The 27,562-nt window shown below is 42.6% G+C and overlaps 3 protein-coding genes across 3 annotated transcripts in view; 2 read left to right on the top strand and 1 right to left on the bottom strand.

Annotated features, from left to right (window-relative positions):
* LOC129830354 (glutaminase kidney isoform, mitochondrial-like) overlaps positions 1-16,222 on the top strand; it is a 40,535-nt gene extending 24,313 nt beyond the window's left edge. Inside the window, exons 3-18 of the mRNA XM_055892872.1 lie at positions 282-403; positions 4,387-4,516; positions 5,129-5,208; positions 5,457-5,620; positions 7,708-7,766; positions 10,199-10,231; positions 10,875-10,933; positions 11,051-11,117; positions 11,246-11,296; positions 11,642-11,818; positions 13,308-13,439; positions 13,674-13,766; positions 13,954-14,015; positions 14,371-14,447; positions 14,661-14,724; positions 15,019-16,222. Coding sequence (XP_055748847.1) covers positions 282-403; positions 4,387-4,516; positions 5,129-5,208; positions 5,457-5,620; positions 7,708-7,766; positions 10,199-10,231; positions 10,875-10,933; positions 11,051-11,117; positions 11,246-11,296; positions 11,642-11,818; positions 13,308-13,439; positions 13,674-13,766; positions 13,954-14,015; positions 14,371-14,447; positions 14,661-14,724; positions 15,019-15,175 — 1,527 coding nt within the window. The 3' untranslated portion in view covers positions 15,176-16,222. The remainder of the gene's footprint in view (positions 1-281; positions 404-4,386; positions 4,517-5,128; positions 5,209-5,456; positions 5,621-7,707; positions 7,767-10,198; positions 10,232-10,874; positions 10,934-11,050; positions 11,118-11,245; positions 11,297-11,641; positions 11,819-13,307; positions 13,440-13,673; positions 13,767-13,953; positions 14,016-14,370; positions 14,448-14,660; positions 14,725-15,018) is intronic.
* Positions 16,214-17,967, bottom strand: LOC129830355 (SPRY domain-containing protein 4-like). The gene is made up of 2 exons (XM_055892873.1): positions 17,797-17,967; positions 16,214-17,311 (listed from the first exon to the last, which is right to left on the bottom strand). The coding sequence occupies exons 1-2, from the start codon at positions 17,927-17,929 to the stop codon at positions 16,770-16,772; spliced, it is 675 nt and encodes a 224-aa protein (XP_055748848.1). The 5' UTR covers positions 17,930-17,967; the 3' UTR covers positions 16,214-16,769.
* A 3,996-nt stretch (positions 17,968-21,963) lies between these two features.
* LOC129830358 (acid-sensing ion channel 1-like) overlaps positions 21,964-27,562 on the top strand; it is a gene marked incomplete in the record, with an annotated part of 87,224 nt that continues 81,625 nt past the window's right edge. The window contains 1 exon segment of the mRNA XM_055892882.1: positions 21,964-23,303. Coding sequence (XP_055748857.1) covers positions 22,942-23,303 — 362 coding nt within the window.

A 27,562-nucleotide genomic window follows, 5' to 3' on the forward strand; every position in this document is an offset into this window, starting at 1 on the left:
TCCTACACATGCCCTTATCATTATGTACAAATATATATCTACTCTATTAGGCCCAGCATCTGCAGGACCAGCATGGGGGTTAGCTCAGCAGTCTACTGAGAGAGCTCAAATATGGACCTCCCTACCCTAGAAATGCTGTATCAGTGTTGATCAGCTCACCACAACCCCATTCCCCCCCCCCCCCCCCCCCCCCCCCCTCTCATTTCTTTCTCATTTCTCTCGGTCTAATTGTCTCTCTTTCTCACTCTCCTTTTGTAAATGTTCCTTTCTCCTTCTTCCAGGCGTTGAGGAGCACAGGTTTATTGACATCGGATCCCAGGCTGAGTGACTGTATGCGTCAACTGCGCCAGTCAATGCAGGACTCTGCCGGAACAGTCATGATGGACCAGAAACTCTTCAGGAAGTGAGCAATTTCACTGCTCTATTTTCACGTTAACCCCTTACACTTGTGGAAATTGGCCTATATGGATAGGGCCAAATTTAAAAAAAAATCTAACAGAAGAAATATAATAAGAATATGCATGAAATTGAAAGAGAACACTTTGGAGCTTATGGGGAAATGATCAGACCAAAGATGAGGACACAACACAAGACCTAATCCCCAAAATGACACTGTTGATTGTACGTGCGTTTTACATTTACGGTACTTTTCACATCATTTGTCAATAACAAAATACTTTAGATACATTCAGTAACATACATGTTGAAGTATGTGCAAGATAAGAAAAACAAAGATGACAAGGGTTTGAGTGAAAGGTCTAACTGGTGTGGCCACACACCTCTCCAAACTTGACACAGTTCCTTAGTCGTTTCAATGCACTTTTATGACTCAAGGAAAGAGCCTTCAACTATAAGGTGCTTGTTTGGAGCTCTCCTAGCTTTGCCATTGAGGAACGGAGTCAGGCACACTTGTACTTTTTTATTTGTAATATAGCCCTGCGTCCCCACCCTCACATGATTACTGTTGTTGTTTACACAATCCAAAACATGGTCCATTTGAAATCGCAATCTGGGTCAGGTGGGAATAATTTGAAAGCTTATTCTAGTGCCAACATGGCTAGCAAAATTATAAAATATGATCATACATGGTTCGGCTTTTAAACGGCACTTCAGACTAACAGATTGCCATTTTTTGGTGTGCATAGAATGGCATGCATTCAAGTGTGTGTTCTGCTGCAAATCTTCTTCACAATACGACAAATGCAGGCTCATTCTGTCCAGGGTGCAACACATGTCATCCTTGTAACTGTGGATCAAACACAGCGATCATAAACGTTGATACTGTAAATGACATGTTTTCAAATATAGAAATGTGAAGCGTAGATTTGGACCCGTGGGTGTGCGGTTTGCTTGTGTGACATCTATTGAAATCTCATCTTTCAGAACCCATCGACTCCTCTGTGTTTACAGCATTTCCCTCACTCAGACGACAACAAAGGTGCAAAAGTAGCCCAATTTAGCGGGAGGGATGGGGGAATCTTTTTGTTGTGCGCGGTGCTCAAGTTTAGAACTGCTCTCAGTCAAAACCCATACAACGCTGTTAACCGGAGAACCTAAGCTCTGACGTCATGTATAGTATTTTACTGTACAGCCGCTGGGTTCCAATTTAGGTGCTTATCGATGGCAAAATCGGTTTCAACCCGTATACAGGATGACAGGAGCTGTAAGTGAAAAGGGCTACCATTCTTACCAATGTCCCAACCACTCTCTCTGAACGACCAACCAGTGGAGGTGGTTGAGTGTTTAAAATAGCAAGGGACACACATTGATAACAAGCTAAGTTATACAGAGAATGCAGGTTGTGTATTTTTTTTAAGCAAGCCAACACCTGATCTTAATCAGGAAATTAAAGGGGTTTGTGGTCAGCCAGGATGTTCTGGAGAGGGTGTACAGCAGCTTGGCGGAGAGCATCCTCACATTCAATATGACAGTCTGGTATAGTCATCTGAGTGTGAGGAGCAAAAGCAAACTGACCAGCATAGTAAACACAGCCAGCAAAGTAATTGGTCGACCACAGGCACATTTGAGCAGTCTGTTTCACAAGGCAACCAAAAAGAAGGCACTGGCTGTCGTTAGCGACCCCTCCCACCCTCTACACCCTCAGTTGGAGAGGCTTCCCTCTGGCCGGTGCTTCAGAATGCCCATGGCCAAGAAGAACGTGTTCAAACATGAATTTGTTCCTTGTGCTGTTGGACTACTAAATGTAAAGTAAATTGTATCGGTATTATGTACTTATCTATCTAGTGCAGTTGGGACAGTGGTTGTTTGTGAGTGAATGTATTCATGTCCTCTGTTAGTATATGCAACATGATGGACTGACTGGTTTAAATGTGTATGATGTGAGAATTTATGTGTATTTGATTCTTTTAATGGAAAAATGTCCGTCCTGGATGGACAATAAAGTTTTATTCTATTCTATTATTTTCTCTAATGATTTGGGATAAGATGGAATGGATATATCCTTATTTGGCCCTTTTATCATATCATATAAATTCTCTTGCAGGATGGTTTAGAGAGAGTATTTACTAGTAAACACTGATGATTTAATTCAGAAAGTTTGCATGATGTATTGTGTCTTTCTCTATCCCACGTAGAGTATTCTCATTCTTCTGGCTGATTGGGAAAAACACCACATCCCATTTTTTACATGGTATTTTATTGAAAGTGACACTATATATTTCACTGTGTAGAGGAACTGTTTATACTATTGCCCAAGCGTTAACTAGAAACTTCCAAGACTTTGTTTTCCCCTCTCTCTGTCTGTATCTGTTCTTCATACCTCTACAGTGGACAGGTGGAGATTTGTTATGGTAGGGATGTTTGGATTGTCAGGGATGTTTGATTGTGGGTGTATAGTAGTGTTTCTGTTGCGGTTTAATGTGAGGCGAAGACAGATGGACCGCGTCTGTCGTTTTAATGGACGACAGCTGCCTCTGATCCTCACTGATGCACATGTAAACGTAACACATGCAGAGAGAGAGAGAGAGAGAGAGAGGGGGAGGGAGGGAGGGAGGGAGGGAGGGAGAGAGAGAGAGAGAGAGAGAGAGAGAGAGAGAGAGAGAGAGAGAGAGAGAGAGAGAGAGAGAGAGAGAGAGAGAGAGAGAGAGAGAGAGAGAGAGAGAGAGAGAGAGAGAGAGAGAGAGAGAGAGAGAGAGAGTGTGTGTGTTCTGGAATTGTTGGCGAACAGAGTATGACATTTGTGCAGGGCTTAAGGCTGGACAGGAGCTAATGAAAGGCCAGCGTAGTGGGTGAACTGCAGACGGCTGGTTGAATTAGGAGCTCGGCTTATCAGCGAGGTCTGATGGGCTCTAGACTGCTGTCCAAACAGTATTACTTCCTAGGTGTCAAAGCTAACTTAATGAATGCCGTGATGATTCAGACACTGGCCTGCTACAGTAGCGGGTCACTGAGTCCTGTCTGGTAGACTTCTTCTTATATTGAATTACTATATTCCAGTGATTGAATACTGCATATCTACAGTCCCTTTGTAAATCTTAGATTGATACTTGATGTTGTGCTTGGTATTGTTTCTGAACTAGGGCCAAAGACACACACACACACACACACACACACACACACACACACACACACACACACACACACACACACACACACACACACACACACACACACACACACACACACACAGACAGACAGAAAGTCATGGAGAACAGAATAAGAATGTGTTGTGATTAGACATTGGTCTTTCCTTCTGTGGAACACTCTGAGGTGGTCACTAGCGATAGGCCACTAAAAGAAAAATCCCATTTCTATAAATGATGCGATCCTTCGATTCGCCTCCTTAGTGCCCCAAACTCTAAACCAAGTTGCGTATTAATTAACAAGCCCAGGCGGATCTTTCAGCTCATCACAGCTATGAGAGCCATTTCAAAGCCGTTCTTTGAGATCACGTCAGCGCTTACTAAACTTGGCGCAATGTTTGTCTAGTGGTAAAGACAGGTGTGTATCTACAATGTGATAGGCTGTCTATTCTCAGCGTTTATTTTGGTCCCAGTTGGGGTCCAGTTTTAGGTTGTTGGTGTCATTAGGATTTCATCATAGGGTCAGTAGTGGATCTGTTCCACAGTTACAGGTCACTTAGCCCTGATACATGGCTGTTGACTCCTAGACGCTGCATAAGAGTCAACAGCCTTGTATTAGGGCTATATATAGGTCACTGACACTGTGTGTGATAATAGAGTAGTTGTACTATTAAAAAAATAATCTAAAGTGCCTGATCGTAGTGTGTGCATACATTTGTACGGCTGACCCCAACAGGAATCGAACCCACAACTCTAGCGTTGCAAGCGCCACGCTCCACCAACTGAGCCACAGTGAGCATACAAAGTATACATGTGATGTGTGATATTTATGTATGTGTTTCAGGTGTGTGGGCGCTAACATCCTGCTGCTGACCCAGGCGTTCAGGAGGAAGTTCATCATCCCAGACTTTGAGGCGTTTGCGTCCAACATCAACCAGCTGTACTACAGCACCCAGAGGCAGGTTGGGGGACACGTGAGTTCGGTTTTCAAACCTTTGGTCCGAGGACCGGTGTACTGCGGGGTGGTCTGCAAATGTTGGTAGATGTGTTTGGGCTGACTTTTTATGGTTTATCATAGGCCTTTAATGTGCCTTTAATGTGTTAAATGCACTGCTAAAATTGAGATATTTTACGTAAACCTCTGCGAATGGTGGTCCTCAAGAGCTTTTGACAATGGTGGTCTCAGGGAAACTAAAAATGTCGCTGGGCTACACTATACACATATGCATTCCCGCGTTAAAAACGTTCTCTCACACACTGTACACATGCACACCTACACATTCACATATGAGGACATGTTAAAATAAGCACACCACCAAACATTTGCTTGCAGACGTTAAAAAAACATTGGACACTGTGCAAAGGTTACATCACATGCTAAAGTAAGCTCACTGACAAGCGCTCACTGAAAACGCACTCACAAGCACGTACTGAATAAAAGCATGCACACACTGTACATTCGGAGATACGTGCACATACTGTACACACGTGTACTGTGAATACCTGCCTTTGACACACATGACACGTGACTTATCCACTCCATTCCTTTGTGTGTGTGTGTGTGTGTGTGTGTGTCTTTTGCTCAGGTGGCAGATTATATTCCTCAACTGGCTAAATTCAGCCCTGATCTGTGGGGTGTGTCACTATGCACCGTGGATGGACAGAGGTGAGATTACAGCATTTGTGTTATCTGCTCTATGTACATAGTCTCCTTTTATCCCCACTGGTTTCCATCTTAAAACACATAATCCCATGTCCCTGAAATGAGGAGCATGTCACCCCCCCTACCCCATCTTGCCTTGTCAGTGTCTGCCTAACTTGTTCATGTAGAATCCTCCTCTGTATCTGCTTTCACCTCAGCCTTCCTCTCACTGTCCCATGATCTCTCCCCTGTGCCCTGCTGGCGTGAGGCAGACATTCTGCAGGTGACACCAAGGTTCCATTCTGTCTTCAATCATGTGTGAAGCCTCTGGAGTACGCCATCGCTGTGCACGAGATTGGCACTGAGCGTGTGCATCGCTACGTGGGCAAAGAGCCCAGCGGACTCAAATTCAACCAGCTGTCACTGGATGAGGAGGGTGAGAGACTGTTACCCTAACTCTGACCCTGTCTGCCTACACGCTTAGTAAGAAAGGTGGCATCTGGAACCTAAAAGGATTATTCGGCTGTCCTCGTAGGAGAACCCTTTTTGGTTCCAGGTAGAACCATTTTGGCTTCTATAGGCCTAGGACTAAGGATCTTTTAAAGCTGAGTTCATACAGACATTGGCAAGTCAAATTCAAGGACTTTCAGAGACTTTGTCAAGCACTTCGTTTTCAAAGACCTCGATGTGTTAAAAAACCTCAAAAAGCGTTAAAAGAACATTAAAAAGTAGGCCATTACCACTTTCATTTTTTAGGCCTAGCATTGATATTCAAACTATTATTACATTCTAAAATATGTGAGAATAATGTGGACATTGCCTGACTTAATAGATTGGATGTAAATTTGGCGATGTTTCTGTAGCAGTAGCATTAATCTCACCATTTGAATCTCACCATCGCTGTTTTTAGAATGAGAAAGTTGCCAAAAAACAGATTCCTTTTTTAATTGAAGGACTTGTATGGAAAGTCAAGTTGAATCCTACATTAGATGTTGTCGTTCTCATAATAACCGCACGTGGTTTTACCACGACAGTGTAGCGCTACACCCTTCAATTGAAGCCGCGGGAAACAAACGAAAGTGGCCACCTCTCTCCCAAAAACGGATACAAAATTAAATTACGGATAATTATAAGGGAGCAGGAGAACTTGTAAATTGGATACAATAATTACAAGGACTTTTCAATCACCAAATGTAGGAAATGTCTGATTTTCAAGGTAAGGCCTATTCCAGTACTTGCATTTCTGAGCTCCAAATTCAATTTCAAGTAGGCAACTTCAAGCTCCTGTGTTTAAAATTGCAGGTGTAACATGAAAAGTATGTATCTGTCGTGTTATTTCACTACCAGATCATATTGTTAATAAGCCCACTAGGCTATGTCATTTGTTGTCATTATATCCAGAATAATTCATAGGACTAGTTTTGGGTGTTGCGCAATAGTCTATCCTACACGATTGCGCACAGTAGACTTGGTGTCCAAACCAAGGCACAAAAACGTGAACACATTACCTTGATGCTTCTCTGTTAAATCTAACGAGACCCTGTTGCAAATCAAGCAGACAACAGATGATCAACCTCAATTCGCTAGGGATATTAGATCCAACGTGGATCCAGGCACAACTGTCTTCACCAATTTAACAAATGAGAACCAAAATATTCTGGACATTCCTTGCGAACAGCTTTCCCCCCTCCAGCACTTGGGCTGTTGCTGCCTCGCGTGCACTATCACAACAGCTGTTCCGTCACTTGACTGTCATTCGGAAAATTCCTTCCTAGATCAGATGACGATATGTGAAAATATCACTGCATATCTAATCAGCTTGACACTAAATGCTCAAGAACCACTTTAATGACAGTACCGATTTAGGTTTTAAGTATCAGCGGAAGGTGACATTCGGTTAGAAGGATTTAATTTCCCAACACATTTATTATTTTGGACATGTTGTGCCCATGAAAACTTTTTTCAGCCCATAACATGTAGTTACACTGCATTTCTGAGATCTCCTATACAAACAACTGTGACAGCTCGATCGAGGATTCTTACAGGGTTCAAGTTCAATGTCAAATTGACGTTGACTATCGCCTGATCTAACCTAACTCAGTTGTAGGGAAGTAAATAGTTCATTCCAATGTTACACTGTGAAAGCAAACAATTACACATTTCAGTAAACAGTTGTGGCAAGTCAAGAGAGCCAACCTCTCTGCAACTACAGGGGAAAATATCCATCAGCTTGACCAATGACTGCAACAAGCTGTAGGTACAGTCAATAGAGCAGGAACAAGCAAGAACAGGCCATCTGATCATTAGCAAGTCAATACAATTTATCTGCAGGTTCCCTCTCAGCTGGCTAGGTGCCATTACATATGTTCATCTCTGGCATACACATGCATGTGTTAACTTTCTTAGTGGAAGTTATTTTACTGGACATATCTTTAGGTTATATGGTGGTGGTGGAGTGCATTGACAACATTGTCCTTGTCATTGACAGTGACAACATTGTCATCTCTCTCTCTCTCTGGACAGATAAACCACACAACCCTATGGTGAACGCCGGGGCTATTGTCATCAGTTCTCTGCTCAAGGTAAGGGGATTCCTGGGTGCACTGATGTTATAATTAAGTGATAATGCCCTCGAAGCCGGTGTTTGGAGGATATATTGGCACTGGTGTTGTTAGGCGTTTTACTCTAAAAGAAATGTGAGATAATGTCTTGATGCTTTTTATAATGGAGATCAAGTTTATAAATTGGCTGGCTGGGCTGATGAGACAATGGATTGTGCAGTCATATTGAACAGAGTAAATAGGCATTTTAACATCATAGATTTAGCCGGTTTTAACTTGTGGAATAGACACCGGCTGTAATGCGGTTTTAACCAATCAGCATTCGGGATTAGACCCACCCGTTGTATAATCTCTTATAAGATTTTCATGAGGTTTTGGAATTAGAGCTCTAATCTTTGCTCGCTAACTGAAACAAAATCAGTAGTACATTACATTCACACAGATTAAGCATTGCATTGCATATACTGTATGTATGCAAACTGCTATACACCAAATCCACGCCAACATTAGATATACAAGAAATCAGGAAAACTGTCATAACTAGTACAGACAAGTTTCACGGTCAGACTTTACCGTCAATCATTGACCAATTGCCCAATATTGTGTGGACAGAGGTCAATAAGCTATCACCAGCTGACTCCCTATCAGTCAGCATTGCCCTCATTCTAACAGCTAAAGCAGGGGGGAAAGAGGGCTGGCCTCTGCCTTATGTAGACATGGACCTCTATTCTACTGTGTTTTTCTCTCCCTGCCTGGCTGCCTGTCCTTACCAGCTGACTGGAGAGATATGCCTCTTGGCTATGCGGGTCACATACAGTAGTGGCGGAGGGGGTTACTGTCGGGGGGGGAGTGAGTCGGGCCAATGAGACAGCTGGGAAGAGAAGGTGTGTTTGTGTGTTTATTTTTTATGTCTTTGACAATCATAGGGTTCTTTAATGGTCTGATACAGACGGTTTTATCTCAATATCTTATCATTTCTAGGTAACAATTACAGTGCCTTCAGAAAGTATTCATAACCCTTGACTTATTACACATTTTGTTGTGTTACAGCCTGAATTCAAAGTTGATTAAATATTATTTATTTTTTCACCCATCTACACGCAATACCCCATAATGACAAAGTGAAATTCAAATGTCTAGATAGGGTCCTTTAAAGGTCCAATGCAGATGTTTTTATCTCAATATCATATCATTTCTGGGTAAACAAACCTTACTGTGATTGTTTTCAATTAAAATGGTCAAAAAGAGAAAAAAAATGCTTAGCGAGAGGCAATTGACCCTTCCCTAAGCCACGCCCCCCTTGGTTACTGTTGCAACCTCGGACAACACATCCCCATTCAACCAATGGTGAAATCCCCTCACAATGATCTCAAACTGTGTTGGTAATAAACAATTAAATTAAACGCAGAACACCCCTTGCTAATCAAGAAATTCTGGGGCTTAACGAAGAGTCAATTTCTCATGCAAGAATTTTGCTAGGATTGTCTGGGAGTGGTCTGAGTGGGGAGGGGAAAACTGAAAACTAGCTGTTATTAGAGAGGTTTGGAACTCTCTTTGTTATTGGTCTATTAGCTAATTTAACACCTGGTGACGTCACCAGTCAGGCCAAAACTCCACCATACCAAAACAGGCTGAAATTTTAAGCGGTCTTTTAAAATGTACACAATTTCACAGCCGTATTATTCCAACCTCATAGTGTGGAAATATATATAAAAACAGAAAAATCTACATTTTGACTGCACTGGGCCTTTAAGTACATGATGCAAGAACAGATAGAGATGTCTGAAAGTCATTTAATTGGCTAATAGTCTATTGTACATACTGTACTACTTGTACTCTTCCAAGTCAGTGTAGCACCTCTAGGACGTTTTCATTTGAGTTTATTCAATTGATATTTATAAATGTTGCGCAAATTTCAGTTGATCTTTCGGAGAGAGCAGAACTCTCAGAAGTTATGAGTGGAAAAACGTGTCACTACTCATGAACACCTCATCAGAATGTTACTGATCAATAACCCATGGGTTGCACCACGTCAGAAGAAACCCATTCCTTGAGGACAACTCAACTAGTCACAGTAATGTTTCAGATCATCTCTGACCTTTCAAGACAGGGTGGCTCAGAGCAGTAAGGGGAAGTACCAGACTCTGCCCTTTTTGGTGACTTAACGACTTGGCGGTGATCTTTCACTGGACCCTGAAACCTAAGCAGGGCAATAATCTGCCCCCGGAGCTCCAAGCCCATGTCATACTCATCACATTACCACACGTGGACAGACAGGCGGACAGACAGACACCGTGACTAAATGTACCCCACACGCCCACCCAGAATCTGTCTGACAGGTGGCAGAATACACAAACACTGCCACCTAGGGGCCGGTAAGCTCTCTGCATAGTGTCAATACAGAAATACTACAGCACAAGAACACTGTACTAAAATTGTATTTTTCTTTACAGCCTAACTCGAACACGGCAGAGAGGTTTGATTATGTGAGTATCCTTTAAGATTTCAGACTTTTGACGTGTCTTATTAGTAACAATGTACATGTTATACACTCAGTGTACAAAACATTAAGAACACCTTCCTAATATTGAGTTGCACCCCGTTTTGCCATCTAAACAGCCTCAATTTGTCGGGGCATGGACTCTACAAGGTGTTGAAAGCGTTCCACATGGATGCTGGCCCATGTTGACTCCAATGCTTCCCACAGTTGTGTCAAGTTGGCTGGATGTCCCTTGGGTGGTGGACCATTCTTGATAGACACAGTAAACTGTTGAGCATGGAAAAACCCAGCATTGTTGCAGTTCTTGACACAAACTGGTGCGCCTGGCACCTACTACCATACCCCATACCCTGTTAAAAAGGCACTTATTTTACCTTCACCCTCTGAATGGCACACACACACAATCAATGTCTCAATTGTTTCCAGGTTTAAAAATCCTTCTTTAACCTGACCACTCCCCTTCATCTACACTGATTGGAAGTGGATTTAACAAGTGACATCAATAAGGGATCATAGCTCTCACCTGGATTCACCTGGTCAGTCGATGTCATGGGAAGAGCAGGTGTTCTTAATGTTTTGTACACTCGGTGTGTTCTTTCATCTCACAACTGACACGTCTTTTCTCGTAGGTAATGGAATACTTAAAGAAGATGGCCGGCACAGAGTATGTGGGCTTCAGCAACGCTACGTGAGTGTCGAATTGAATGTTAGAATATGCAAATGCAATTATCCAATATTGCAGCCCATGCAGTAACTCCACTTTGTGGTGCGATACACTGCTTGTGATATGCATTTGCCTTCACAGTTTCCAATCAGAGAAAGAGACCGGAGATAGGAATTTTGCTATTGGTTACTACCTGAAGGAGAAAAAAGTGAGTCTGGGTGTTTGAGCTTCACGGAGTCTTACCAATTCCTAAACTCTTAGACTATGAGTTACCTGTTGATTGTGATCTAAAATTGTGATCTAAAACTGTGGCCTCTCTCTCATTTTGCCTGACAGTGCTTTCCTAAGAATGCAGATATGATTGCAGCCCTTGACTTCTACTTCCAGGTGAGACTCATTTTTTAAGAAGTTTGCTGTTGAATCCAAGAAGGTCTTTAGCTTTCTCCTAGGCCTAGATTGAAACCGTAGCACTGAAGGTCTGCGCTGTAGTGCGATGGAAATTGAAAGGTGATTTTTGATTGAACCTAGTTATGCAGTGTTTACCATGAATGCAGTCTCTGCGAACGCGGGAACATTGCACAAATTTCAATCGCGCTACAGCGCAGATCTTCAGCGCTACGGATTGAATCTATCTCCGACTTTCTGTCCCTGGTGGAAACACTCTGTATTCGACTAAAGTACTACCCTCTACAGTAAACCAGAGGTCTTAACTATTCTCTGTTTTCCTCTCAGCTGTGCTCCATCGAGGTGACGTGTGAGTCAGGCAGTGTCATGGCTGCCACACTGGCCAACGGGGGCATCTGTCCAATCACAGGCGAGCAGGTGCTGAGTGCGGAGGCCGTTCGGAACACCCTGAGCCTCATGCATTCCTGTGGAATGTACGACTTCTCTGGCCAGTTCGCTTTCCATGTGAGTTATTGAGAAACAGAGGTCAGAAGTCAATGACCCGAGGTGGCCTTATCCTACTATACAGTATGTGGTCAATTAGAACATTCCCCTTTATCTCAGATGTGCCCTATTTCTTTAACCTATCCTATGTTGTCAGATAAGTAGTTAAATGAAAAGAGACTGCTATTGCTATTGTCAAAAGTTATTGCTATTGTTTTTTTTCTTCTGTTATTGTTTATTTGTTTTGTATCGTCTTGGTGTGATGCCTTGGTGGGATAGGAGGGATGGGTGCCGTGGGTGTGGGTTGATTAACCTCTCTAGGGTCCCACCTCGCCAACAGCCAGTGAAATTGCAGGGCACCAAATTCAAAACAACAGACATTTCATAATTCAAATTCCTCAAACATACAAGTATTATACACCATTTTAAAGATAAACTTCTTGTTAATCCAGCCACAGTGTCTGATTTCAAAAAGGCTTTACGGCGAAAGCACCCCTTGCGATTATGTTAGGTCAGCGCCTAGCCACGGAAAACCATACAGCCATTTTCCCAAGAAGGAGAGGTGTCACAAAAGACAGAAATAGCGTTAAAATTAAAATTAAAAGAAATAGCGTTAAAAAATCTTCATCTGATGGCACTCCCAGGTCTCCATGTTAGACAATAAATGTTTGTTTTGTTTGATAAAGTTCATATTTATGTCCAAATACCTCCTTTTTGTTTGCGCGTTTAGTCCAGTAATCCAAAATGCACAAGGCGCGGGCACTAAGTCCAGACAAAAAGTCAAAAAACTTTCCATTACAGTTCGTAGAAACATGTCAAACGATGTATATAATCAATCTTTAGGATGTTTTTATCATACATCTTCAATAATATTCCAACCGGACAATTCCTTTGTCTTTAGAAATGAAAAGGAACGGAGGTCGCGTTCACGGCCGCGAGCGTGACTTAGCTCATAGCTTTCAGCCAGATCCCTGATTCAAACAGCTCTTATTCGCTCCCCTTTCACAGTAGAAGCCTGAAACAACGTTCTAAATACTATTGACATCTAGTGGAAGCCTTAGGAAGTTCAATCCGACCCCATAGACACAGTATATTGGATAGGCAATCACTTGAAAAACTACAAACCTCAGATTTCCCACTTCCTGGTTGGATTTTTCTCAGGTTTTCACCTGCCATATGAGTTATGTTATACTCACAGACATCATTCAAACAGTTTTAGAAACTTCAGAGTGTTTTCTATCCAAATCTACTAATAATATGCATATCCTAGCCTCTGGGCCTGAGTAGCAGGCAGTTTACTCTGGGCACGCTTTTCATCCGGATGTGAAAATACTGCCCCCTACACCAGTGAGGTTAAGGACTGGGGATGTTGTATTGTTTGCAATGTCTCTATGTTCCCAACTGAATTGTACAGTTTTTTTTTTAAGACAGGAATCTATTTTAGACTACTTGAGATGCACCCGGCTATAAGTGTCCTACTAACCTTCATTCCACCTGTTATTTTTTCCAGGTGGGTTTACCTGCTAAGTCTGGCGTTTCTGGTGCAGTACTGCTGGTGGTCCCTAATGTAATGGGAATAATGTGTTGGTCTCCTCCGTTAGACCGTGTCGGAAATAGTGTCCGAGGCATTCACTTCTGTCAGGTACACAGACAACAAGAATTTCAATAACCTATTACTTATGACTATGACGTTTTTGTCAAACCCAGCAGTCGATATTTATTTTCAGTGATGGCCTTGTTTTTTTACATTTAGAAAGTATACTTTGTAACTGTATGAGACATTGTAGAAATGGAAGATTCAAATAGAATAGAACGTTGAATAGTAATCGGTCATTTTCCTGTCTGAATTTTCCCATTCTATCTGCTGATTGATCAGGAGCTGGTTTCTCTCTTCAACTTCCATAACTATGACAACCTGAGACACTTTGCAAGGAAGCTGGACCCTCGCAGACAATCACTTGATGATAGGGTAAGTAAGGGATAGAGTACACACTAAATACTACTTTTCATTTTTTCTTATTTTAACATTTTAAACTCTCTGGAAAATTCATGTTTTCTTTTGTCTCCTTTACAACACTTGAAACACCTCTGTGCTTCAATAGCCTTCTTCTATGTTGATCGCCCATCATAGAGATGTTTTCCTCTGCCCCCTTCAGAACAAGTCAGTGGTGAACCTGATGTTTGCAGCTTACAGTGGAGATGTCTCTGCCCTGAGGAGGTAAAGACTGAATCCTGGGAGACTAGTTATATAAATTCAATCCATTATATTCGGTCCTAATGATTTATAAGAAATTATAGTTTGCGTTTTCATAACCAAGTGCTGGGCGCCAGACAGACAAGAAGAAACTTGTGAAATGATTTCCATAATACATTTAAATGTATGTTCTGCATGGAACAGACGACCCCTCGTATCAAATCAATTTCGGTTAACTTCAATATAATTACTATATAGAGCTTTTCAGAAAGTCATTTGTCTCAAATCCCTTATCTCTTAGTCTCGGCCATCTGTCATTCCAATTAACCTTTTGCTCTACTCTTCTTTTCTTCCTTCTCTCGCTCCTGTCCTTCCCTAGGTTTGCTCTCACGGCTGTGGACATGGAAGAGAAAGACTACGATTCTCGTACAGCCCTCCACGTGGCGTCAGCTGAAGGTGACACTATAATTTGTTATGATAATACTGTACTCCCACATAACATGTACTTCACCTTATCGTTCACATTTGGAATTCAAGTGTGGCTGATATGGTTTAATTGGAGTGGATGGCTTCGCTGTGTGGACAATGGATATGTGAATGCATCACTGGTTGGTTGCACAAACGCATTACCGTATATTGAAGTTGAATTCTTCCATCCTGTTTATTCAGGTAATGTGGAAGCGGTGATCTTCCTAACAGGGACGTGTAAAGTGAACCCCCATATAAAGGACAGGTAGGGACACCACTGCCTCTGCCTGACACTTTTAATAACTCACACGTCTCTGAGAAATGTTCCATAATAAAGGCCCTTTTGGCATGGATAATGGAGACTGGTGTTTTTTTATTAAGTGTCCAGATCATTAAAATCACTCTGCTACACCAGAATAGTTAAGGGCTAGAATGAGATCTTCAACTGAGTCTCATTTGTCACTTGTTTCCCTTTGCCTCGCCCCACATTTGCCTCTGTAGCTGTAAGCCCATTTCAAAGCTTTTTCCTTGCCGCTCATATCTTTCTCTGTGTTATCAGGTGGGGAAACACACCCCTGGATGACGCCAGGCAGTTTGGTTGGGACGGGGTGGTGTCAGTCTTGACAGAGTACCAGCGGCTGTACCCATGCAGTAGTGAGTCCCAGTCAGAAACAGAAGACCAGAGAAAGTTAGACACATTGAAGGTGGTGGTTTAAGCCAGACGGACTGGATGTGTCTAAACATGTGACATGCAGCCATTTCGTGCCATTAGTGAAGAGGTGTAAGCGAGTATATTTGATAGGGTCAAACATCACTGTGTATAAAGGTTGGGGTTGGCCGCAGCACATCGCACTCCGCTGTGAGAGATTGCGCTGTCCCAAGCACACTTTCTTTGTCCATGTTGCTGCACATAAAAGCTTCAGGAGTCTTCAGGAGTGGACAGAATCAATGTAGAACTGTTTCATGTTGACATGGCACCAACAAGTGATCAGTGGCTAGTTCAGGTGAACTTGGCAGTTTTTTTATTTATGAGTACACACACACTTTGTCCTTAGTCGTCACTTAAAAATGCCAGTGTGATGCACATTTTATGTATATATGCTGCCTGGTATGTGACCACTGTTTGTAATGTATTTATTTATACAATGGTTTGTGATGGTTTAATTATGTATGAAGCTGCAACGTTAGTATTTAGTTAGTGGATTTTATGCCTCTATACATACATTATAACTGCATAACGCACACAGCATTGTAACGTTACATATTGGCAGGTTATAAATATACTGTACAAATCTAGAAATATATTAAGTATGAAAGTATATATTAATCTACCTCAATATGAAGTTTCATAAGCAGGTCAGAAGATATGAGTGAACTATGAGCCATGGATCGTGAGGATGAGGTATTTGACAATCATGTTGCTTCTGGTCTTTTCTCCTCTTTGGTGTGAATACCAATTGGCCCAACATAAGAGAAACACAACTGTTATGTAACTATAGAAATGGCATGTCTAAAAGGGATCTTTTGAGTGACTGAGACTGATGAATATTCATGTATGACAGTGTCCCATCAGCATTCCCTTTTAAATATGTACATGAATCTACTGAGTCATATGACTGTTGTTTTGATGTTATAAAAACCAAAGACACACACATCCAGGGGTTTCTTACTGGGATTAAGTGATGCTGTTCTACAGACTGCTTCCTCAGGTTAAACTGTCAATGTAAGCTTGCTGCTGTAAATAAATGAGTGGAAATGTGTAACGGTTTTTATTTCAGCATACCATCTCAGCACACAATTGGATTTTATCAAAAGGTTCAAAAAGGCATGGTTTTGGTTTAATTCAAGTTTGACAAGATAATGGAGGATGTCAAGACATTAAGCCATAGTAATAACAGCAACATTCCCAGTACCTCATGACCTCTTGTTACACACAGGATGGCTACATATTGTTGCCATTTATTTCACAAAGAAAAAAGATAACACGAGAGGTAACAAAAACACAACTTGTTGTGCGGAGTCTGTATGGCAGTGAAATTACAGATTGGATCAACTCCTTGCTTCCCCCGTTGAAAATAAACTTCAGCTTTCCTTCCGGTCGAGAATATTGCTCTTCATGGGAGATTTGAAAGACATGTTCAAGTGCTGCCTACTGTACACCTCCCAGTAGTGGCGGCCGCCTAGTTCAGTTTACAAGAACCAAGTTGGAAGAGTTAATGCACATCGCCGCTCCTGGCCCCCTCTCGCCTTGCCATCAAAGCCATCCACCTGCCTGACATATTGTCATCAGAGTCCAGAGATCCTTCTGCTTCACTTCAAGCCTTCAGGCTCCTCCAGACCTGAGTGTGTAAGCAGCTCTCCATCCCACAAGCCAAACGCTGGGCAGAGAGGCCCCCTGAACGTGACCTTCATGCTGTGGATCACCTTGGCTTTCGGGATATCCACCAGGCCTATAAGACCGGCCTCATAGTCTAACAGGATGCCCACGCGATCAGGCTTACCCACGAGAGGCACCGGCACCCTCTGGTTGGTTGTCATGGCGAACCACTTCCGCTGGACGTAGCCGAACACCCAGGAGGAGCGGTTGGTGCCTACGCAGTCGTCCCGTGACATCGCCGCCTCCGCCACCCCTAAACGGAACTCAGAAGACTTCTTCACTGTCACCTCCCAGTAGTGGCGGCCGCCTGTGATTCGCCCGTCTCCGAACACCACGGCCCAATCACGGAAGCGCTCGGGGTTCTGTTGGACATGGCTGGGGTCTAGGCCCAGGATGCGATAGATGACACCTGTGTCCTTCTTAAAGAGGTCCAGACTGCTGTGGGCGGTCCTGTCATCCAGCTTAAACTGCACGTCTATAGAGAGAAGCAGAATGGAGAGCAAAAAGTATTAATAGATATTGGCAACTGCAGAACGTTCTCTAGAGGGGCAAATGCATATGCATGGTGAAAGTGGAGACATACATGACATAAGACATGTTAAAACGTTGTGATTTACTAGCAAATCGATTTAAGCTACTGGGGTATTTAAGCTACTAAGGTAAGAAAGCTGAAATGCAGTTTCCTAGTCCTTCCAACACGATGTAACCAAACTTTTCAAAGCTTGTAAATTCTGTAAACTTGGTGAAATGTCAGATTTCAAAACGAAAGTTAATTTACGCATGGAAACTTTCAAAATTAGACCTACACGTTAAGATTTACAACACAAGCAGCTGGCCACGAGCGCGGTCAGAATTGTGTTATGCAATCTCCCCTGCTCTGACCTCTAGTTTGCTATGAGATGAAACTAAGTCAAAGGGCGCCTCACTCAGTGTCCACACGCAGTTCAAGTTTCTACTCACTATTGCCCGCCGTTTGGGTAATATACCATCTTATCGCTGGAAGAAGTGTCCCACGCGTTTGTCTGCGGGACAATGCGCCCATAATTCGTCCTGCCAAGCGACAATATTGTCCCAAGCCAAGGGACATCGCCATCTTTACTCACACAACAAAGCTATTTCCTTCTTGGTAAATCTTCTAACTATGATTATTGCTAAATGGCGCCATCTACGGCACCGGAGAATGCATTGAACATAATATACTGGACTTCATTTACAATTGAAACCTGGTTAGGCGCTGTCCTGGTGCTGATTTGACTGGCGAAGGAACGCTCAACATGTGGGCTCTGTCCTGTGGTAGGACCTACACTTTGTTTTTTTAGATTATAGAGTACCACAGTATGAGTCATAATACCCATAAAACCTAACGGTCAAACAGGGAAATGGTTCCAATCGTTTTTCCACCATTCATTTTTCCCATAGGGGATTTTAGATTCACTTAAAATAATGACTGTGTTTTGTGTAGGCTTACCCTGGCGTGACGTTTTGATAACTGTGTAGATCTCTCTAGGACAAGGTGACTTTTATAGAGATATTCGCCTGTATTTACCCCACAAAAATTAAATGTTAATTTGCTGCTAATTTGGCTGTCATAAAGAACTATAAATGCCATGATGATCTGGAGAAGACTGCCGAATGGAGGCAAAGGTAAGAATCTCTGGATGAACCATCTAATGTTAGATACATGTAGTAATGAATAAATTGGCTACATTTCTTTAAACTGACAATTCTGTGAACTGTCTTGTGCAAGTTTTAAATTGACACACAATCTGTTTGCAAAGGTGTCAGCTGGAGATGACGTGCAGGAGCTTGCAGAGATTTGCAGATTTGCATGATGTCTACTTTGATGCTAATTAGCAGTTTCGAATCTGAGAGTAAATAAAGCCGAATATATATCGATAAAAGTCACCATGTCCGAGAGAGATTTACATGGTTATCAAAATGTCACGCCAGGGTAAGCCTAGATTAAACACAGCCCTTATTTTAAGAGTTTCTAAAATCGCCAATGGGAAAAAGTAATGGCGGAAAAACGACTGGAACCATTTCCCTGTTTGACTGCTAGAGTTTATGGGTATTATGAAACTTCCACTATGGGGCTCTATTATGGCTCTGGCTATGTTGTTTCAAATGTTTGTTTAGTCATCCTACAGCCACCACATCAACATGAAAGTGAATGTTTTCAAACTTTTCTTTGACTACCATGCGGCATATGTCACGAAGGAGGACAGGTGTTTCTTCAAGGAAAAGAGGAAGATAACTATTGGCTTAATATAGGCCTAACGTTTTCTTGGGGTGAGGAAATTGTCTTTATTTTTAAGAATATTCAGCCAGTCAATGACTTACAGGTGAGAGAAGAGCCTCCTAAAAACTTCTAATGTAGGGCAATATCTAGCCTTAAGCTACTTTGAATAGAGAAATAGCTAGTCTGTATTTTATTTCGAAACTCAAGCACCTAGTCCCGATGTCGATGATAGAGGTAGCTAGGACTGTCCCTTGATATTTTGTACCAGTGTCAAGTGAAACACTAATTTAGCGAGGCTTTAAACAGTGCTTGTCCATAACCCTGAGAGACTCTCGCATATTTATTGACACATAATATATATTTTGTTATATTAGTAAGGCCTGAATTACTCCCACGTTACATAACTAGATTAATTTTTCATGCATAAACAGTGCCTTCAGAAAGTATTCATACTCCTTGACTTATTCCATTTTTGGTTGTGTTACAGCCTGAATTTTGTCACCATCTACACACAATACCCCATAATGACAATGTGAAAACATGTTTTTAGAAATGTTTGCAAATTTATTGAAAATGAAATACCGAAATATCTCATTTACATAAGTATTCACACCCCTGAGTCAATACATGTTAGAATCAACTTTGGCAGTAATTACAGCCGCGAGTCTTTCTGGGTAAGTCGCTAAGATCTTTATACACCTGCATTGAACAATATTTGTACATTATTCTTTTAAAATTCTTCAAGCTCTGTCAAGTTGGTTGATGATCATTGCTAGACAGCTATTTTCAAGTCTTGCCAACGTGTCACGATCGTCTTGAGGATAATGAGTGGACCAAGGCGCAGCGTGTGAAAAATACATCTTCTTTTATTAGGAAGACAAAAACGAACGAAAACAAAACAACAAACATGAAGCTATGAAAGACTAAGTGCTAACATGCAACATAGACATAGACAATTACCCACGAAAGCCTACTGTCTATGGCTGCCTTAAATATGGCTCCCAATCAGAGACAATGAATGACAGCTGTCTCTGATTGAGAACCATTCAGGCAACCATAGACTTGCCTAGACAACTATACTATACTAAACCCAACCCCATACACTCAACAAAACCCCCTATACAATACAATCACCCAAGACGAGACAAATACATACAAAACATCCCCCCTGTCACACCCTGACCTAACCAAAATATTACAGAAACAAAGAATACTAAGGCCAGGGTGTGACACATCGATTTTCAAGCCGATTTAAGCCAAAACTGTAACTCGGCCACTCAGGAACATTCAATGTTGTCTTGGTAAGCAACTTCAGCGTATATTTGGCCCTGTGTTTTAGGTTATTGTCCTGCTGAAAGGTGAATTTGTCTCCCAGTGTCTGTTGGAGAGCAGATTGAACCAAGTTTTCCTCTAGGATATTGCCTTTGCTTAGCTCTATTTCGTTAATTTTTATCATTAAAAAAACTCCCTAGTCCTTGCCAATGACAAGCATACCATAACATGATGCAGCCACCACCATGCTTTAAAATATGAAGAGTGGTGTGTTGTATTGGATTTACCCCAAACATAACACTGTATTCAGGACATTGAGTTAATTTCTTTGCCAAATATTTTTTGTTTGTACAGGTTTCCTTCTTTTCACTCTGTCACTTAGATTAGTATTGTGGAGTAACTTCAATGTTGTTGATCCATCCTCAGTTTTCTCCTATCACAACCATTAAACTCTGTAACTGTTTCAAAGTTACAATTGGCCTCATGGTGAAATCCCTGAGTTATTGTCTTCCTCTCTAGCAACTGAGTGTGAAGGATGCCTGTATCTTTGCAGTGACTGGAAGTAATTGATAACTTCACCATGCTCAAAGGCTTATTCAATGTCTGCTTTTTTTTTACCCATCTAGCCAGTGGCGGTTCTAGCTTGTATGGCTCCCTGGGCCCCCCTATTATGAATGAATTGTGGTTTATTTGGTAGCATTTCGTAGTGTGACTGATTTTACTAATTGCATTAGTACTGTACAAAGTTAGAGGTGTGCTATTTGATAGATTCACCCGCTCCCCCTACCTCAGGCTTCCAGTGGGGAGACCTGTCAACCTACTCCCGCCCCATCTCATACTTCTGAGTGGGAAACCTTCCCAGGCAGTAGCCTGCCTAGCTCAAAAACTAGAATCAGGGCGCCCACTCCGACAAGGTTAATTGACACACAGTCCCACACGATGACATGATATCATTGACGTGACGTGTAAATGAGCGATAGAAAACCGATCAAATGTTACCATTCCCCAAAATCCGCCACAGCATCTACCAATAGGTGCCCTTCTTTGCGAGGCATTGGAAAACCTCCCTGGTCTTTGTGGTTGAATCTGTGTTTGAAATTTGCTGTTTGACTGGGGGACCATACAGATAATTGTATGTGTGGGGTACAGAGATGGGGTAGACATTCAAAAATAATCTTAAACACTATTATTGCACACAGAGTCCATGTTTACTGCTGTATTTATTTAGGCTTGGGTTGAATACTTATTGACAAGACATTTCAGCTTTTCATTTTTAATTACACTTGTAAACATTTCGAAAAACATAATTCCACTTTGACATGTTGGGCTATTGTGTGTAGGCCAGTGACAAAAAAATATAAATGTAATACATTTTAAATTCAGGCTATAACACAACAAAATGTTGAATACTTTCTGTAGGCACGGTACCCGTTGGGGGCTAAATGTGTCTTGGTTTATTGATGAACAATGCATACAATGTATACAATCTATGCCTACAGTTGATCTCTTCAGTGTGTATATCGTTAGAGAGAGATTCAAATGATGATATAGCGGGTGCGTTCTTTCGCGTTCTCCGATCATCTGTTTGCATGATTGGAGAGTTAACTTAGATCACAACTGCATGCCACAGTTCACATCTCTCAGTGTGGCGCAGGACTTGTCCTCTCGCTTGCACTCTGCTCTCACTGCCTCGCTGCGAGTGCTAGACAAATATGCATGAAGAAAAAAAAAACGCTCACGAGTCACGACCGACCAATGCAACAGCGAATCCCTCAGTCCCACAGAACATCCCCTCGGACCTCTCCCCTGCGGATATAACCGCGGTTCTGCCAAAAGACAGACACAAAGGAACGACGGATATGAATTCGTTTTCAACAGGGAGCTGAAGCTGGACAGCCAACACGATGAGCCCTGTCTCACTCACTCCTCTTCATGCCTCCATGACGTGCGTTTCTCCTTTTTTTTCAGTCAACAATTAATCTGAGACAAACGCTCGATGACCGAACGTGGTCCATATTTTTCACAGCTGTAATTGCTTTACGCGTTTTGAGATCGGCTACCTGGACTTGACAAGACAGCACATAAGCAGTGTTTCCGAACACCGTCCAATGATCAATACTTTTCTTGCGGAAAAGAGAAGCATCTTGGTGACTCATAGGCTACTCTTAAATTATTTGCTTTATGTTGACTCTTACTGAGAATTCATGCGCGCCTGACTTCAATGTGGGAATCCTGCGTTTTTTTGCATTCCGCCTTTTGGATGGTGATAACCACGCGACAGCAAATCCCGCGCTGGTTTCCCGCACGTTCGGGCAGTTAGTCGTTAAATAGCTATTACTTGCTAATGCCGGGTGTATCGGAGATGCCACAGGTGCATGGTATGGATTTTATATGAAGCAGATGCTCAAAGATCACATATTATTAAGTGTACGAATATGAATGAGTACATGATTCTGTTGCGTGTGTTTTTTTATCAGCTTGGATAGATAGTTGAATACGGTTGTGAGGCGAAGTAATTTATCTGCCTTCTGAACTGCAAACAACTTCAATGTCCCTCCGCATTCTGTATAGCTATTAACCCAGACTGTAACACAATGGACCTCAAAGTAGAATCTGAAGAAATGGACTGCACAAAGCCACCCGCTATTGAGGTTTTTGCTCACAACTCAACGCTGCACGGAATTTCGCACATCTTCACCTATGAGCGAGCCTGCATCAAGCGCTGTCTATGGGTCGTGTTCTTCCTGGGCTCCTTGACTTTATTACTGTTTGTGTGCGTGGACCGAATACACTTCTACCTGGAGTACCCGCACGTCACCAAACTGGACGAGATCTCGACCCCGATGATGGTGTTCCCTGCTGTCACGTTCTGCAACCTAAACTTTTTCCGCTTCAGTCACGTGACGCGAAATGACCTGTACCACGCAGGGGAGCTGCTCGCGCTGCTCAACCAGAGGTGCGTTAATAAAACTTGTGACAAAATGTGGATTTGCAGTGGCACTCTATTCCCTATAAAATGCACCTAGGTTACGTTTTGTCTAGAGCCCTGAAATGGTACCTCATCCCCATGTGGCCCTGGACAAAACTACACAGGGAATATGGTGCCATTGCAGATGCAGCCAAACATTTGAACGTATAACCATAGATCAGAGTGGAATCATCAGTGGGAGTTCATTGGTCGTAGTCAGGCAGTAGCCCTAGTTCCCTCAAAGGATTTGGTTCCCTTCGACTGATAATCACATTCAGACTGATTTGCTATGTGTACTCAAGAAGAGGATACGCAGTGTAGAGAGATGTGTGTGAAGTGATCTCCGGTGCAGAGCACACAGCACACAGGTGTCACCAGTAGCCACCAGTTTGGTGTAAGACATGTACGTTCAATTCAACAGTGCTGTACTGCAGGCCCACATTGTTAGCTTATTGATTTACAGATCCTCTCTGTGAGACATTCAGCCTTTACAATAGTCATGACGAGTCAACGGCAGAGCCGAATCAGTCATAAGTAAGAAGAAGGGTGAGGCTGGCCAGGTGCTCCATTGTCTGTAACAGTGTTGTGCCCTCACATCCTCAGGAAGCACTTTTTTTCACGCTGATGCTTTGATTTCCTTACTGTTGGTGAGTCATGCCAGCCCCGCTTAGACAGAAAGCCCCGATTTGTCTGGCCTTGGATGGATGAGCCGAGAGGGCTTTACTGTCACAAAACCCCAGAGAAGAGCAGCAGCAGCAGCAGCTGTGAGAGGACGGTATTACCCGCCTCGCTCACTGGTGCACAGCTCCATGCCATCTCCAACTTGGAGTACTGTGTGGGGGGCTTAAGACTCTAGAGACAGGCTTTGCTTGCTCTGATTAACAGGAGCCAGAATGAAACCATATTGTAAAGAATGCATTTGGCAGACTCTCCAGACTGCACTCCACAGTCTTTACTAAGTATTGTAATATTAGTCCCTGCATTCCATCAAAGCCTTGGGATTCGTTATTACCCAATTCCAAACCTACACTCCAAAAGGGTTCTTCAGCTGTCCCCATAGAAAGCGTTCTACATAGAACCCAAAGGGTTCTACCTGGAACCAAAAATGATTCTTCAAATGGTTCTCATATGGGGATAGCCAAAGAACCCTTTTAGGTTCAAGATATAACCTTTTTCCTAAGAGTGTATGGTTCTTTGTTGTTTCTACCGGGGATGACAGATAAGGTATAGTTATCTCAAATCAAAATGGTTTATATTGCAACTAGACATGGGCTTTCTAAGAGTGGGAGGAGGGAGTGGAGGAGGTGTATCATATTTCCATGCAGACAGTTTGACTAATACCTGCCTGAGACTGTGGGATTAACACACTGCCATCCCCATGGTGTTTTGATTTGATTTGATAAGGATCCCCATTGGCAACAGCTAGTCTAACTGTGGTGTGACACATAGTGAAATAGACATTACAGACAACAATACTTTACACATTACATACAAAAACATAAACGTGTAAACATCACAGACTTTTAAAAAAAAGAGACGACTAAAGATACACGCGTTTAAATAAGAACAATACAACTGAAGAATAATAATGTGTGGGTGTGTGTATGGTGTCAGTATCGTCTCGCAAATGTCAGTGCTGATGGCTGAGGAGACGATCACAGCAGGCATGTCTGGCTCTGCGTCCCTCCCTGTTTGATCGTGTTGCTGCCCGCCGGACTCTGCAGCAACAGCTGATGCAGTTCATCAACACACACAGCGTCCGAGGTGGAGCTACGGGAAAGACACAAGTGGTGGCAGGAAGAGGAAGGACTGTCACTGGACAGAGAGAAAATACAGCAGAGAGACCGAGAAAAGCCACGAGGAAGTGGAGCGAAGGGATAGAACGAGGGAGAAGATGAGAGATGGCTGCGAAAGTGGGAGAGAAACACAAGAACGGACATAATTAGGGATATAAAAGTGGAAATCCAAAATAGTATGTTATCGGGCCCCGTAGGCACCAGTGGGTTTTGGTGGTCTGGTTTTCATACAGGGGAAAATGTCCCATTTCATCATTTATGACAATTCCACACTGTCACTAGAACTGGCATTTACGTCAAGGTGGTATGACTGATGAATGTTTTGTACAATGTACCACCTGGTATATGTTTCTGCTTCTTGATTGAAATGGTCAGTCTTTGTGAATGAAGCTTTATGAATGAATACATCTCCTTGTCCTCGCTCTCAGGGGAAGGAACGTGTGTCACATTATCAAGAGGGCGCATTTCCATGTAATATCACATGACAGCAGACCGAGTAGCTGTTTGAAATGGTAGACCGACATTATATAATCATGTGGGCACTTGTTCTGAGGCAACATTTATATTGTTATGTTAAACCCATAGTCTTGAGAAAAGAAAACGCTTGAGAGATTAGATTTTAAAAAAGGCAAGCTTTTCGATTCCCAAGAGGGAGAATTTAAGAATTCTGTTTCCAAAAAGTATGAACTTTGTCTATTCGGGGAGTCAGTGAGAATGGCTGCTTAGCAGAGAGGGAAATATCAGGTTTTCTTCCCCATTTCCACAACTTTAAAACCACTTGACTTGTTTGGCGAATTAGAGTCGGTGCTTATTCACTTATCCCGTCTCCCATGGTAGAGAGGCGATGTGGTTATTCCCTCATTTGTTAAGCCCTCATCCAGAAATGAAAGTGCTGGTGGTGTGAAATCCAATTGAGCGTCTCTCTCTTTCTCTCTCGCTCTTGCTCTCTCTGTCTCGCTCTCGCGCTCTCTCTCTCTCCCTTCCTCCCTCCATCTCTCCCTCCCCTCTCTCTCTCCCCGCCACCTCCAGTGTTTGCCATGGCTGCTCCGGGGAAATGTCTCGTGGCGGGATATTAAAACTCCATCCATACTGTGGGGAAAGTGTCAGCTCGTACTGATTCTGTCAGGCTTGTGTGCGTTTGGGATTTTTATCTCATAAGTGCACACTTGACAGCTTTATCCACTGCAGCAACATTGGGGAGCAAAGGCCTCAACTCAATTAAGTCCTCCTTTAATCAATGGAAGGCTCTGTTTGAGATGGCACTTAGCAACAGCCATAGAGCACATCTAAATTGGATCAGATAGGCACCTTCCGAGGTACTGGGCCGTACTCTCACCTCATCGGCATAATGAACCAAATATGAGAGGTGGAATAGTAGGTGGGTAATTCAATGTTTAATGGCTTTCAGTTTGATGAGTCTGGCTTTCTATTGAACTTAGTTGACTCTGGTGATTTGATGGCTCTGTAACCCCTAGACTTTTTACATAGAATGGCCACAGACTTTAATACAGCACACTTATTTTATGACAATCATTGTGTGCCCGTTTACACTCTGCCAAGACCAATTGTTCCAGATCACAGATCTGATTAAAAAACCCTTCTTATGAGTCAAACCTATTAAAAAAAAAAAAAAAGAAAAAAAAAAAAGAAATCACGCTCATTCCTTTAAAGTTTTGACGTGTTTGGTGATGCCGTGTTATGCCGTGTTGTGATAGCACGCCACCAAGTCAATATGGAGCGTGCCAGTGGACGTTGTGCTGCTATTTATTCATGCTGGGCAGCAGGCAGACATCATGGTCAGATTTAGCCGGCCTCTCCGCTGCTCTATTATAAGAAGATCTCCCACTGATTATGTTGTGTGCGGTGAGTCGGTTGACTCTCCCGTCGCACTCTGTGACTCGCGCGCAATTATTATTGTGTAGATGGAATGAAAACATACACACATGAACACACATGCTTGTGCAAACACACGTGCACAATCCAACTCACATGGACACACACGTGCGTGTGTCGATGTGTGTGAGTGAGTGAGTGCATGGGTGCTAAGGTGCGGAGAGTCAGTGCAGGTGGTCAGTCCAGTTCAAGTGTTCAGCAGTCTGATGTCTTGCAGATAGAAACTGTCTCTGAGCCTGTTGGTATCAGACCTTATGTTCCATACCGTCTGCCCGGCGGTAAGGGAGTGAACAGCTCGTGGCTGGGCTGTGTGGGGTTCTTGATGATGCTGCGGGACTCTCTCAGACACCGTTTCAAGTAGATGTCCTGGATGGGTGGGAACATGGCCCAAGTGAAGACAGTTTGTTTTCCCAAGAGCTGATGGAATTCACTTCTTATTAGTAAACCAAAACTAAAGGGATTCACAATACATTTTTTCAATGTAAGTTCACAATGTGACATTGTCAAAAAAACTAAACACAAAATATTTATTTGTGTTATGCCATTTCCATAAATGTT

The sequence above is a fragment of the Salvelinus fontinalis genome, chromosome 31 (assembly GCF_029448725.1).
Source record: "Salvelinus fontinalis isolate EN_2023a chromosome 31, ASM2944872v1, whole genome shotgun sequence".
Classification (NCBI taxonomy): domain Eukaryota; kingdom Metazoa; phylum Chordata; class Actinopteri; order Salmoniformes; family Salmonidae; genus Salvelinus; species Salvelinus fontinalis.

What these genes read in the sequence shown, in the direction of transcription:
- LOC129830355 (XM_055892873.1), bottom strand. Translation starts at nt 17,929, where the DNA reads ATGGCGATGTCCCTTGGCTTGGGACAATATTGTCGCTTGGCAGGACGA. An exon ending in TACCCAAACGGCGGGCAATA is followed by an intron (nt 17,312 to 17,796) that starts GTGAGTAGAAAC and finishes TTCTCTCTATAG; the next exon opens with ACGTGCAGTTTAAGCTGGAT.